Below are 14,900 nucleotides of genomic sequence, written 5' to 3'. Positions count from 1 at the left end.
ATCAGGAACTAGGGTCTTCTCTGTACTAATTTGCCCCAAACAGATAAGTCTATCATAATATTTAATTCATATTTCCAATCCCCTACTTCATAAATAACTACATGTAGAAAAATACAGTTAAAGAAAATTTCTCATAATAATTCATGTTCATTCTAGGTTAACTTATGCATATTTCCAGGGAGGGCCACTAGGCTGTGTGATAAATCGCCATCAAATACATCAGTATATATAAATAAATAATACTAGCTTTTCCAGATTTTGTGAGAACAGTAAGGAAACAGAGAAGGTATGACTCTAATTTTTTTCTTTCTTTTCTTTTTTTCTTTTTTTCAGGTATTACAACTGTCCTAACAATGACCACAATCAACACCCACCTCAGGGAGACCCTCCCCAAAATCCCCTATGTAAAAGCCATTGACATGTACCTAATGGGGTGCTTTGTCTTCGTCTTCATGGCCCTTCTGGAATATGCTTTGGTCAACTACATCTTCTTCGGGAGAGGACCCCAACGCCAAAAGAAAGCAGCTGAGAAAGCTGCTAACGCCAACAATGAGAAGATGCGCCTGGATGTCAACAAGGTACATTCCCAGGGAAAATAGTTCTCATTGCTTAAGCTCTTAGAGTAATGCTAGAGAGCCTGGTAGACTTCTTAACACACAGAGAAACAGGGCCTGAAGAAGAAAATGGTAAGATCCTCCTTACTTACATAGATAATAAGTGAGAGGCAAAATTGACTTCCTAAATGTATCAACCAATGCTTGGATACCCTTTCTGTTAATAATAGGGATGCTCAAACTTCATTACGTGGTAGCCACAGAGTTTGTTTGTTCATATATGAAAATCATGTGTTATAATTACATTTTTCTAAATTTACTTACTTTAATTTAATAAATTTAAATTTATTTAAAAAGAAAACTTTATCTTACTCAATAGTACTTGCTGGAACCTGACATGAAATATAAAATAAAACTGCATTATTAAATTGTTGCTTATGCTAAATGAAAGCTCTGGACCTGAGATGCACATTCTCTTTGATTCAAAATAGAAATAATCAACTTTAGAAATGTGTTAATTACCAACCAGCAACAACTTGAGATATTTTTCCCCTCCAAGTAATCAAAATGATAGGAAGAAGTAGGGAAGAGAGGAGTAATTTTCTCAAGTGACAGGGATTACTTAAGGCCTTGCCTACATACCACTTACCCAAGAGCACTTCCCTGCATGAGTCCTCCCACCCCCAGCCCCCATCTTCATTAAGTCAAGCAGGATCAAAGACTTCCTACACAAGTTTACACACTGTTTCTTCTTGAAGTCAGATTTTCATCTCAGTGGAATGTCCGGAAGAAAATTTTTCAAAGATTGAATTCTGGGTTTCTCTTAAGCCTGGGAAATCATACATTTTAAAGGTTCACTGGATTATTCTAGCTTGCAGTCCAGTTTAGGGATCCTCTCTTCAAGGGTTTTTGTAGCAGTCTCAATAGAGGTGAGCAAGCTACTTTGCTCCAAATGTAAGTTCATCTAGTTTACTATTGGAGTGCTTTCTGCCCTAAACAGAATAATTATGAATGCATTTCTTTATTTTACATGTTTGAACTTTTTGAGATAAATAAAATAATGCTTCCATTTAACATCCACCCCAGTGTTTATGAAATAGAACATAATACGGGACTTATTAAATAGCTAATTACAAGTGGGTTAAGCACATTCTTCTTCCCCAGGATATCAGTATGAACTATTTAATAAGTCCCATATTAAGAAGCATGTGCTTAAATCACCTGTCATTATTAATGAGAACAATAATTAACTATGATACTAATATTTTAATATCTTTGACTTCAATTGAATTGCAAATACAGAACATAAGAGAGTTCCACCATGGAAATTCCTGAGTCATGATCTCAATTTAACAATGGGTCTGATATTTGTTTGTAGACTAATGTTAATTAGAGTCTCTTCTTTCTCAGATGATGATATTTATAATGATAGATTTTATATTTAATCTCTGAAAGCCAATAAGCATGGAGTATAGGAACTGTCAATTTACTATCATGCTCAGGCATTCCATAGCTGGAAGCCTTAAGCTGGTAGACAGCAAACAGCCAGCGTATTGATATGGCTTTCTCAATTTGACAAACGAGAGCACTGTTAAATCTGCTTCATGATTGCCAGATATTGCATCCTAAGTAAAGAAAACAAAAAGAATAATGAATAACTCTATCTTTTAGGACTGGGGTTTGAAATGAGTTTAAACAATTGCCTAATGCAAGGCTGATTTAGGAAGATAACATCTGATCCCTTTTCGCCTTCATCTACCTGATCTTTTCATGCTAATTTGCATTTAAATGATAGATTTAAGATTGAAGCAGTGGGGATTTTAAATAAATGGAACCTAAAGGAGCCTTCCAAAGTTTTAAATTCAATTGTTTCCAGATGGAAGCAGAAAAAAGCTCATGGGATAGACACTCTTCGGTAATGAAAATCCATCCTCCTGGCTGAAGGTGTCAAAGTGCAGATCATAGCAAAGGAGAGAACACAAAGGGATGCCAAGACGGCTCCTAGTACAATGGTTCTCAAAATAGGAGAGTTTGTCTTCCCAGAGAAGTTTTGACAATGTCTAGAGACTGCTTTTTGTGGTCAAGCTGGAAGATGGCTGTTGCTACCGGTGCTCCATGTGAGGCAGCCAAGATGTCAGTAAACATCCCATAGTACCCAGAGTAGATTCCCACACTCTAAGACTCATCTGGCCCAGAGCACACAACCTTTCTACTTTAGACCTGAGAAACAGCGTCCTTCTCCGCTCCCTGTTATATTCGAATGGGTTTCATTACTCTTTGTCCACATAGTTTGACCATCTTATTTGACCAGAACCCTAGTCAAGATATCAAGCTCAATAATTCCATATCAAATTTTGAATCGATCAGGTTTAATATTTGGCCATATGTGACAATAAAGAGTCAACCTGTCTGACCTTCAATTCCTCATTTGTAAAGTAGGGTCAATTCTTCTGTATTCATGTTATTATAAAGACATTATTTGAAGAATATTATGATAATGTGGAAAGAGGGTAAGAGAGTCCTCATTACCTAGTAGCCATTTATTATGTATATATAAATAATAAATGGTATTTTAAGCACTACCACTTTCAAATTAAATAGGCCACCTACATACTGATTGGTACTGATTCCTTTGGTTTTACATGGGCCAGCATCCCCAAAGTAGAGTACTACCTAAAAAGGAATGTGTGTGTGTGTCAGAAATTACTATTATAGAGAGGGGGATCACCTTTACAATGGTTGTCACCTATAAAATTCCAGCAAACCTATTGTGTCAAATCCTGTCAGTCATTTCATAGGGCAGCACATCATTCTGATTAGATTAAGACAAAAAGATGCCCACGTAGCATTTTGAATGCTGACTTTCCTTTCAGCCCAGCAGGAAAGGTCAGAGGAGATCCATATTCAGCTCTGATTATGCAATCCTCCCTTTTGTGTCAGTATCACACATAATGCCAGTATTTCTTATCAGAAATGTCCCTTCTTTTCAGGCATAATTCTAAGGTTATTTTCCTCCAAGATTGGACACATAATCAGCTAAGTATTGTTATCTCCTCTAGCAAAGAAAAGAATCAGCTGCTAGAGAGGGATTAGTTTTTTTTCCCCTGCTTTGATGGCTTCCTAGAGATGGAAAAGCTGGGTCTGTTCAGCTGTGGTGATTCTAAACTGCACAGTCCCAAGGTCAGGGCGGAATGAGACAGGGATGGTCAAAAGGGGAAAGATTGGGTTGCTTCTATTTTTCCTTTTCTTGTCTTTATTACCTGCTGTTAATTTTTTTGAAAATATTTTTCAGCTTCCAGAGGACTTCCCATCCTGTCACTTCAGTGACACTCAGAACACAATGCTAATAAGTACAATGTGCAATAACCATAATTACATAGGAAAGGTAATCAAGGCCCTAGTACCAGCTCTGGGTCTCCTTCGCCATACTAGAGTACATTGCACAGACCTGACAAAAGCAAAGGAAAATTACAACTCTCATTTTGTATTAGTCCATCTGTGCAATCAACTTACTTAAACTCCAGCAACCTGCACATGAAAATCCATAACTGAGTGCCTCTTTCATCTCCTCTTATGTAATAATCTAAATTGTAAAATACTAAGAATTTAAAATCAACTTCAAACCAACAGGAGACTGATATTTTCCCCCAAGTGTCCTCTGCAGTAATTCAAAACATAAAATACGCCCCCCCATAAATAATGAAAAAACATACAAAATCTATCTTGGTGTGAGCAATTGCCTATCTGTTTGCTCTTATAGGCTTTTGTGTGCATGTGTGTGTTTCCTGATAGAATTTGCTTTTAGTTGGTTTGCTCTCATGGCTAAAGTTTTCAACCCCTGCTGTAAGCTTTGTGTGGCTTCCCAGTTCTTTTCTGCTTGATGCTAAGTATTTGCATATTCGAGAATCTAGTCATTTGTGCTTTTTCAGCCTTGGTTACTGCACACTTGAAATCCCTCCAGTCGGCTTTTTGTATTGTTAAAACTACAGCCACGGGTTTTCTAAATAAAACTCTTCTAAAAAGCATCCCCATTTGAGGTTCTTTATTCTGCATTAGGGTGTAGTAACTCTGTACTGTCCCTATGACTTTGCTGAGACTTTTGTAATGCAAAGCCAGTGAGACCTTTCCAATGTACTCCTACTGCTTAGAATTCACTCTGAAAATTCTTTTGAAAACCAACTAAACCAACTAATCAACATTCACCCATTCTTCATTAGTATTTGTCATTTTCTTTATGCATCCTGAAGACCAACAGCAATTATATATACCAAGCTCACCTGAATTACTGGTGCCATCAGTCAACTCAATTAGTAAATTCTCTACTTTGTCTTGCAGATATTTTATAAATATATTAAACAAAATGGGACCCAGTATAGATTCTTGTGGGACCTACTGGAAACCTCTCCCCAACTAGACCGACTACCAATTACGATTTCTCTGTATATACTGTTAGATAGCCAGTTTTTAATTCATTTATTTCTATATTTGTTTGGGACAGATTTGTTTAGCTGTTCCCTTTAACATAATGTTTGGCAACTAAAAAGATAATTTATAGGTGTCTATCCACAGATTTGAGTCTAAGATAAATATCCCCTGAAGACCTACTTGAGTTTTGAATGTAACACAGCTGTGTGGGCATCAGCTTTAAGAAATTATTTCAGTGCTTAGAGAATAAGGCAAGTAGATTGCATTTGGATATGCCTATTGTTTATATGGAGAGATTGCAGTATCATGACATAGCTTGACTTTTCTTGGTTTTGGTGTTGGGTGTTTTGAACAGTTGAGTGAGTAAGAAGTTAAACTTTTCTCGTGTTCTTTGGAATATTGTGCTGCGGGAGTGCCTTCCGCTCCTTCAGCCCATAGCCGCTGAAATACCAGCCCACTGGGGCGTGGTCTATTTCTCTTTCAAAAAGAGTGGCAGTCCTCTGCTCACTGTCTTGGTTCCAGCTCTTGCTCCAGCGACTAGACTCCTTTCCTGACTGTCAGTGTTCTGTAAGTTTTCCCCTAAAATAAATACCCCTGTAAATGCAAACTGGTTTGGGATTGATTCGCACATTAATATTGAAATTTAAAACCTTCACATTCTGTCCTAAATTACTTATTTCTAACTAAGATTGTTATATTTGCGTCAAGTCCTTCCTTTATTGTTATTGATTTTTATAAATAAGCATTATTTTGTCAGGCCTGGCACCATTTTCATGAGAGGTAAAGAGTGTAACAGAAAATATTCTGTCTCAAAACTTGTGATTAACCAAACTTCAATTTATTTTTACTAATACTTAGAGTTGGTGTTCTGAATCCCCATGTGTCTGTGACCTTAACTGACAACTGGCCCATCATACCACCTTCCAAATAAAAGGAAGAAAATGAACACAGCAATTATCAGCTTCCTACCTCATACAACATTAGTCTATTGGCAAATTTTGGTTTCATGTTTTAATATCCACTTCCTGGTGGAGATGAAGTGTTACTGACTGCTTTTCAGCATCTCCTGTGAGGACCTGATGTCTAAGGGGGTTCCCATATTGTATCTTTGAACTGTCTCCCTTTTCCTTAATTTTACTATTTTGGCTTCAAGGGTATTGACAATTGATTCTTTAGTCTTTGTGCAGAGGCATGGGTGTGAGTGCTATATTAGATAGCTTCTTTGTGTTGGTATTTCATTGTTTTTATACTTCTTATTACTTGTTAGGAATTTACCTGGGAAATGGCAATAGATTGTAGGGACCTGAGACATTTGATAATTTGTTCTTAATCTTTTCAAAATTTTGTAACATATCACATCTGTGCTTTTGGGCTATCATGATTATGTTGTTTTTGCTGTGATTGTTGAACTTCAGTTACTCTTGTTGACGTGAAAGTGCACTGGTTTGGTCCAGCACCATTCTGAGAAAAATGGTAATCATTTTGAAATAAAACACTATGAAAGCTGGCATTTAGATGGTTATAATAATGTTGGAAGAATGTTGCATTTTTCAAAAAAAATTAAATAATTATAATTATCCTGATGATTGGATAGAACACCAAGAAAATTCAGAACATCTCACCATGAGAATATTTTGAAGAAATTTTGCCTCTTGTGTGTCAAGTTGTTTAAGTATTAGCTTGAAAGAGTTAATACTCTATGACCCAATGATCAAGACCCTTGTTTTTCAAGATCTGATTTCATATACCTGGTTAAAGAGAATATTCAACAATATTCAATCAAGTATGAAGTTTTACGTTTTCTGATCATGTGTGTTTCCCCAGATATGTCTTTGCTCTCTCCTTTGTGTCTTTGTTCTAAGTATGTATTCAGAATTTGAAATATGAATTAACACTGGAGATTTTAAATAATGTTTTGTTTAATTAGAGCTATAATATGCTAAATAATCAAAATGTTCTGACAGTCACAAGAAGCAGGAAGATGCTGTAGTTTAGAGTCAGACTAGAAAGGGCCCACAGTGTGTTATTGTCCTTAAGAACTGTGTGACATTGGATATTTTAATATTTTAAGATTTTTGACTGAAAACTGAAGTCATTCATTTCTGCTAAGTCACTGGGAGCTTCTAAAATGATGGAGATAATTATGCTAAGAGCGTATGTAGTACCAGGCTAAGAGCACCCAGTTAAAACTGGCTAGTGATGTTGGGATGGTAGCAAGCTGAGTTTTCAATAATGGTTACACCTGTAACCCCACACACAGGTCTAACCGTGTAGCCATTATTGATACTGCCTTTGATTCAAGCTTAGTGACTCTTTTCTAGAGATAATGATGTTCTACCATCAGATAGATTTCTAGTTTTCATATTTTCAAGTATAAATCAAATTAATGATGGCAATATTTTACTGAATGCAAACCCCTCAGGGGTGTCTACTACAAACAACTATAAAATAAGAATCCTATTGCTAACAAACTTTATACACTGTTAGATCATGATACAGAAAATAGAATATTTTTGGTCCAGAAGGAAATCATATTGATTTGCATATTACTTCCTAGATTATTTAGTATGTAGTTTTCATAGCTACCGGCACCATAGAGGAGTGTTCTGTGTGCTCATTTCACCTCTAAAATGAGAGGAAGAAAAAAAAGCGGAAAAACACATGTTCTACTCGGCCCAATTAAGTATTAGAGAGATGGAAGAACAAAATAACCCTAGATACAGTTTATCTCTGTCTAAAAAGTCATAAAGAATAAAACCAAAAATGAAAATAAAACAAACAAAAGCAGCACTCGCCTCCAACTGAAGCAATGCACAGCAAATATATGTAGACAAAGCCAGGGTTGATGCAAGCCGAGCTCAGAGACATCCGCCTAAACTGTAGATAAACAAGTAGGAAAGCCCAATGGCAATTTTTTTTTTTTGATCTTTCGAGACAGGGTTTCTCTGTGGTTTTGGAGCCTGTCCTGGAACTAGCTCTTGTAGACCAGGCTGGTCTTGAACTCACAGAGATCCGCCTGCCTCTGCCTCCCGAGTGCCGCCTGGCCCAATGGCAAAATTTGAACCAAGATGAGGAATACAAACCTGAAACAGCATAGAAACACCGGAAGAGGTAAATGAGACCAGGGAGAAGGGGCCAACAAACAAGAGACAAACATGGTGGGGATGGGGAGAAACTAACTGAAAAAAATTACATCTCAAGATCAATTCTTATGATAAGATTTTCTTTGAAGATTAAAATGCAGAAGAAACAAAAGATCAGAAATGGCAACAAGAGGGGAGTAAAGGGAGGGACAGGGCTTAGTGGTTTGAGGCCCTGTAACCGATGAACAAAGTTTAAATCTAAGACCCTCATGGTATAAAAAGAGATATGATTTCTACAAGTTGTCCTCTGATTACCTCAGGCAAACATGCGCCCCTACACATGCACATATACTGATTCACACACACACACACACACACACACACACACACACACACACACACACACCGTGGGGAGAAAGAATAAGGGAGGCTGGGGAGCAGATCTGGGGAGTGATCTTTCTACAGGCTAGAAATGAGTGTGGAAAGAATGTTACATTTACATCAACTAAACCTAATAGGATCACTATAAAAAGGGTAACCCCTGACTTAAAAAAGAATATCTATCCCAGACAGTTTCTACACTAAATCCTTCTGAGCATTAAAATGTAGTTATCTTTAGCTGTGCTAAAATTCTTGCAGGACATAGCAGGAAGGAAAACTTACAAATGATCTAGTAATTCACCACAAATCAATAATGTCAAACCCCTATCAAAATTCTATAAAGTAAACTATAGATATATAGATTTACTTCAACAATGAATATCAATGGGATGGAAAAATCCTTAGATAGATGTATCCAGAGATGACCCAGACTAACTTTAAGATGTAATTTATCTTGAGGTACAAGGATAATATGAATAAAAATTGAAACAGTGAAAATTTTCTCCCCCTGTAGACACCAAAAAGACTGTTTGTAAAACTTCAGTCTTTATTCCTGGCTACAAATAAAAAATAGCTTAATAAACTGAAAATCATATCTCCACAAAAAAGTAGATTAGCATTGTACAATAGTGTTCAATTTTAAAACAAATGATCAACTCCTGACTTAGGGTGGAATGCATAAAATATGAACATTTACTTTCCCATTCTTCCTTATGCCTGTACTTATCCATAGACAAACTATTTTACAATTTTTATTTTATACTGATAGACTCTCAGATTCTAGAAAATGAGGTAAAGTTTTTATCATCAGGAAACAATTTTCTTCCTGAGAAAACTCTGTAAGGCTTACGAAATGTTTATTGAACAAGAAAGAAGAGAAAGTATGTGTTCCATGAGCAGTTCTGGGAGACAAGAGCTGGCATCAAATTTTTATTAAGCACCTTACTATTAATATTGAATTATTTCAAAACAAGAAAAGAATGCAACACCTCCAACAAGTTCTTTTTCGTGTTTCTAAGAAAATTCAGGATTGGTATGGCCTCTGCTGCAACAAGATTTGCAAGAGTGCTTGACGCTTATTTAATTTTGGCAACGGGTACCTAGGGAAACAACAAAAATGGACCCTGACATGATTTTTGAAATCTCCCTCGACAATAAACAAGCTTTCTATTTTCCTCACTTCTACCAGCCCTAACTACAGATATTTCTGGAAGCTGGACGAGCTCCAGCAGGCTTCCTCCCCTGAATCAGGGGGTACTTGTGATAAGGTTCCTTGAAGAGGAGTTGGGGGTAGAACCTCTGAGTCAGGAGAGGAGGAAGGCAGCCAGTCTCAGCTGCCGCTTTGAGAGCACACTGTAATATCAAGTACCCACGTATGAGCACTACTTCAAGGAATATTATTGTTATCGGTCACATTCATAGAGCACAATATAATAATACAGTACGCTCTGCTTAAATTGGGATAATTAATGTTTAAATACCTTTTTCATTATTTAATTCCTAGCCATTAAATAATGGTTCTTTTCTTCTAGTTCTTTCTACAGTGCACAAGGTGGTCATGAACTGTCACATCTCTGTCGTGTGGGCTATTTGTACTTCCTCCTTCTGTCTATGTTTGTTAGCCATTATCTAACTTCCTGCTCTCGCCCCCTATACCTCACACCTTCATAATCTCTAGTCATCACAGTTCTGCACTCAGATAGACTATTTTTAAAGCCCAGGAATTATTTGAGAATGTTGGCCTACTGGAACCAAGCACATGAGTTCTGTCCCTGTGACAGTCTCTCGGCTACACTTTGTTCTTCTTCTAATTGCCTTTGGCAGGGTAGCATGGAACTTCTCACAGGAATACAGATTGGGAAAGAACATCATGAATGTGATGACAGTTCACGAAATATTTACCAAAGGATTACTCCTAGAGAATAGCAATCTCTATAATAATAGTTTAAGGGTACAGAGAGTTCTAGCTTGATGAATCCAGCTTCACCTTGGAGTGGAAACAGCCTGTAGCTTAAGCCCCAAAACTCAGTTTTTAGCAGTGCATGCTTGGAATGGAAGATCAGTGGTCTTCCAAATCCTCTTTGCACAGTGGGACTTTCAGCCCTGCCATGCAAAGGTGGTCTTAAGGATTATATCAAAAAGCAGGCAGAAAGTTCTTGAAAAAGCAGCTTGCAGTTGCAAATGGTAATTGTAGCTTTGAGTACTTAGAACAGGACAGAGTTAAGAATACTTTCTGTTTTATAACATTCACTTCTAAATTCAGTGATATCACATCACTGGGACTTCTGGGTCTTGCTGTAGCTGCTGTAAGATGATTCTAGTAGTATCAATACTCAGAATGAACTGTACACCAGTTCATTCATTTCACAGATAATATGTGCTCCTCAGTTTCATAGGAGGGAGATGCATGCCCAGGGAAAAAACAGAGTAAAATGTAAACTTTAATTCTAAAAAGAAAATTAAAAAATGTGAAAAAGTCACTCTTCCATCTACTTGGTTGAATGTACAAAATATAAAAGAATAGTGTTTCACTCTTAGGGGACATTTGACAGATCTTCTCATTATAAACAAAGAAACTAACTTATAACGAGAAGTGATTAGTCCAATGTCACACAACAGTTAGATAACAAAGGCTAATGCTCTGGTATAACATGCCCCCTTACACTACTGTCTTCTATCCCAAGAGACAAAGTGCATAATAATTTGATCATCAGGGCACCTCCATGTCTTTATAACAATGAAAGTGCCTCTGAGAGGTGTGAATACACAGGACAGCATTTTGGTGGAATAGAAATCATTCAATCCCCAGCTTGGACCATGCTGTAGCAATGAGCAAATTATTCAAGTCTAAAATATTGGTATCTCTAAAAAGCTAATACTTGCTAAGGTTGTGGAAAGTGAGAAGTTAATGAAGACACCTGCTTGAAATACCTCCTATTATTCACTACCCCAAAACACAGGACATATAGAGTCATCTTTAAGCCACAACAATTGAGTCACCAATATTCTAAATAACCCATAGCTCTATTTCTAGCTTATTATTAGTTCAGAATTTCTGACTGCCAGAGAAGATAAATTTTAACAAAATCTCCAATGAAGAAACATGACCACAAAAAATTTCTTTTTTTATAAAGTATCAGGGCAGCAACTGAACACAGTGTTCTGCCACATCTTTCAAATTTCTATGTCTTTCTTTTATTTCCTTGCTCAACATGTAGCCTCTGTGGTCCAGAGTTTAGCAACATGTGCTGTCTGCCATCATCTTCAACCCTCCAAGCTAGGGGAAATTGGCTGTTGGAATGGGGCGCAGGGCTGTTGGACAAGGCTGTGTCAGATTAACAACAGTTCTCTTAAGGAGAGAGTTGAGGAGGCAGAGTAGGGGGTGCGGTTGACAAGCGCTCACTAGGGTAATGCACCGTGTAATTGGCCAAATGCACAGAAGCCATCAGGCCACAGCTGAGTAAGAAATCTTTGGCTGCTGCGGAGTTTATATCTCCCTCTGCATCTCCAGCGCTCTCCCGGAGGGGTTCCGTGGAGCCTTACTTGTGATTAATCCAGACGCTTGAGTGAGAAACATTGCACGCATGTGCACTTCTAAAGCCTTATTTTTCCTTTTAAATCAGATATCACTGACTTCTAGAATGGCAAAGGACTCGGTCAGGGCTATATGATTTATTACAGTTGTTCTCAACCTTTATTAGGCATACATGTAACCTCAGGACTCTGGGAGGGTGCAAACTCTTAGTCTGTAGTGTCAAAGTCAAGATTTCAGATTCTGTAATCTCCTCACACTTTCCAGTGATGCCACAGCACCTGAGCTATGGTTCACGTGCAATAGCAAAGATCCAGCTGAGGGAATGCAAATAAGGACTCCTTGAGTACCAACTTGGGATGACTCATGGCTGCTGCCTTGAGATCTACACTGAGGATGCTGCAATTGAGTCTGGGACTGGCTGGTCCATTAGCATTGCCTATCGTGAACTTAAGGATAGACATCACCTCAGAAAATTCTCTCATGTAACATACAGAAGCTGTAACATAGAGAAGATTCCAATGCTATATTCAAGATCACATACAAGCCAGTAAGTTATTGGGCTAGGACTATATAAAGCTGGAATCCATGCCTAGTTTTTTTTTCTCTCTCTCTCTCTCTGAGTTGCACATTTTAATCACAGATTGCATGTGAAGCTGTTTTAAAATAACTTTCCTCTCGCTTCTATAATTGTCAGAACCAGTCACAGAATCTAATTTGGATTCATAAAGGCAGGGTACTCAACGTAACCGAGTCTCTGGAAAAACTCTGTGACTTTCACTAAAGAATTTCCCTGCTCTTCAGTTTTCTTGTTTGTGAGATTAACAGGTGCACACCTGACCATTCAAGTTTGCTCTGATATGGTAGAGAAGAACAAGTCGAAAGATCTGAAAGCACGTTGAAGAACTCAGGGGACTTAAATAAATTCAGAGAAATTTTATTTAAAATGTTGCAAGATATCATAAAACTTTCCTCAAAAGATTACTACATTTAGCTACGTGGGGTACAATCTCGGTGCTCAGGAAGCTGAAGCAGAAGAATAGGTGGAAGTTTGAGACTAGTCCAGGCTACATCCTGAATTCCAGGGCAACCTGAGCTACAGAGTAAGAATTTGCCTCAAACACACACACACACACACACACACACACACACACACACACACACACACACTCCTCTAAAACCTTAGGCCAAATTTTATCTGAAGGGATGACTAATTATTATAATGAGATTCTTCTGATTTTCTACTATTGCTTAATGTCGAAAAACTCGAGAGTGGGAAGGACCAAGCCAGGCTATACTCCAAAGCTTGCTTAGAACCCCTTATTCTGATAGAGTATATCCATATTAGCAAAAATATTTCCTGTTTCCTCTTTCTTGCTCAAATGGAGACATGGGCATTTCCTTTGTGTGCCAGAGCCTACTCGGAAGCAGACCTCCTTGTTTTAGGATATTTTATCTTTTCCATTGCAGCACCAATCAATGCCAAAGGGAAGAGGAGGAGTTATGAGTCTGACTTAAAGTCATCAGGCTCACACTTGGGATAGGAAGCCACTGCTAGTCTATCACAGCGAAAGTGTAGATTCATCTAGAAGCTAAAACTCTAGCAAGAAAATATTTTAAAAAATAGTGTTTTCTGCCTAAGTAAGTCTGTAAATTTGTGGATTGTAGACGTTGCAAGTTATCAGCACCTTAGAACTGGGGACTTTTGTTATTTGACCAATGGGGTTATTGCCTAACCACATACCAGACATGCTGCTGGACCTACTGAATTAGTTAGCTTTCAATTGCTGTAAAATATAATCTGAGACAAATACATTTGTAAGGACAAAGGTTTATTTGTCTTACAGTTTTAGAGGTTTACTCCACAACTCATTGCTCCATTGCCTGTAGGGGGAGCATATTCATAGTCACATCATACTAAAAGCAACTTGGCATAGTCAAGATTTTTGAAATTAAGAATAGGTTTTTCTTTTCTTTCTTTTTTTTTCAAAGACACTAAGGCATCAATATCCCCTTCATGAGCATGCCCACAATGACCTTTAACCTAGTACACCCATTTCCTAACCATTCCATTACCTCCCAATAGGACCATAGGCTTGATTCTATGCCTTCAACATGTGGGCCTTTGGAGAATCGTAAATACTATCAATCAAACCTAAAATAACATGAGAATAACTCATTAATTTTATACTGTATTAGTTCCCCTGAAATTGGCATCCAAATCATCAGTATGATGCTCTCATGGATGCTTTGGTCTTGTTGGTACTCCTTCTTCACCTCCTTTCTCCTCCTCTACTCCCATCTGATGGTGCCCTGACACCCCCAACAGTCCTACTTCTGCTTTTGTGGCTTTTACGTTCTGTCACCTTCTTTTCATTCCTGTATTTTAACCATGAGGAAACTGAGGTTCCGTGGAGCTGTGGAAGTAAACCAAAATCATACAGCAAATTGGTAGGTGAGTGAGAATTCAAAGCTGGCTTCATAGCTTAAATCTGCATATTTAGTTCACTACATATGTGTTTTTGTCTCTATTTAAATTTTAAATATGACTATACAAAGAGCTTGAGGCAGAATGTGAATTCCATGTTAACATTATCTTCATAATAAACGCTATCTTTATTGATGCATTTCATTTGCAGGAAGGGATATTTATTTCCCATATATAAATGGAATAAGAACTAGCATGAAAATTCAATTTTGTTGATGGGTACAGGCTGGGACTTCCAAAACTTAGACGAATCCTGTTGGAAGATAATGAGATGAAATGTTTCCAGTTCTTCCTTGCCATTGTAAGGATGAAGAAGCAAACAAGGTCCCCAAATTAAGCACCAGAAAGATAAATGATTGACAGTCTTTGGGCTTCCCTTGAACACTGAGGGTTTTAGACACCTCCTAGCATATTTAAACTAGATTCCCACAGCTTCG

At 37.6% G+C, this 14,900-nt stretch overlaps 1 protein-coding gene across 2 annotated transcripts in view; it reads left to right on the top strand.

Moving 5' to 3' along the window:
• Positions 1-14,900, top strand: part of Gabrb2 (gamma-aminobutyric acid type A receptor subunit beta2) — a 210,653-nt gene that overhangs the window by 179,968 nt on the left and 15,785 nt on the right. For both annotated transcript variants that reach the window (XM_075941301.1, XM_075941302.1), the window contains exon 9: positions 334-578. In XM_075941301.1, the coding sequence (XP_075797416.1) occupies positions 334-578 (245 nt within the window). The remainder of the gene's footprint in view (positions 1-333; positions 579-14,900) is intronic.

Source organism: Microtus pennsylvanicus, chromosome 11 (genome assembly GCF_037038515.1).
Source record: "Microtus pennsylvanicus isolate mMicPen1 chromosome 11, mMicPen1.hap1, whole genome shotgun sequence".
Taxonomy (NCBI): Eukaryota; Metazoa; Chordata; class Mammalia; order Rodentia; family Cricetidae; genus Microtus; species Microtus pennsylvanicus.
Note: the sequence above shows the minus strand (reverse complement) of the source record. Positions and strands in the feature narration are given on the sequence as shown.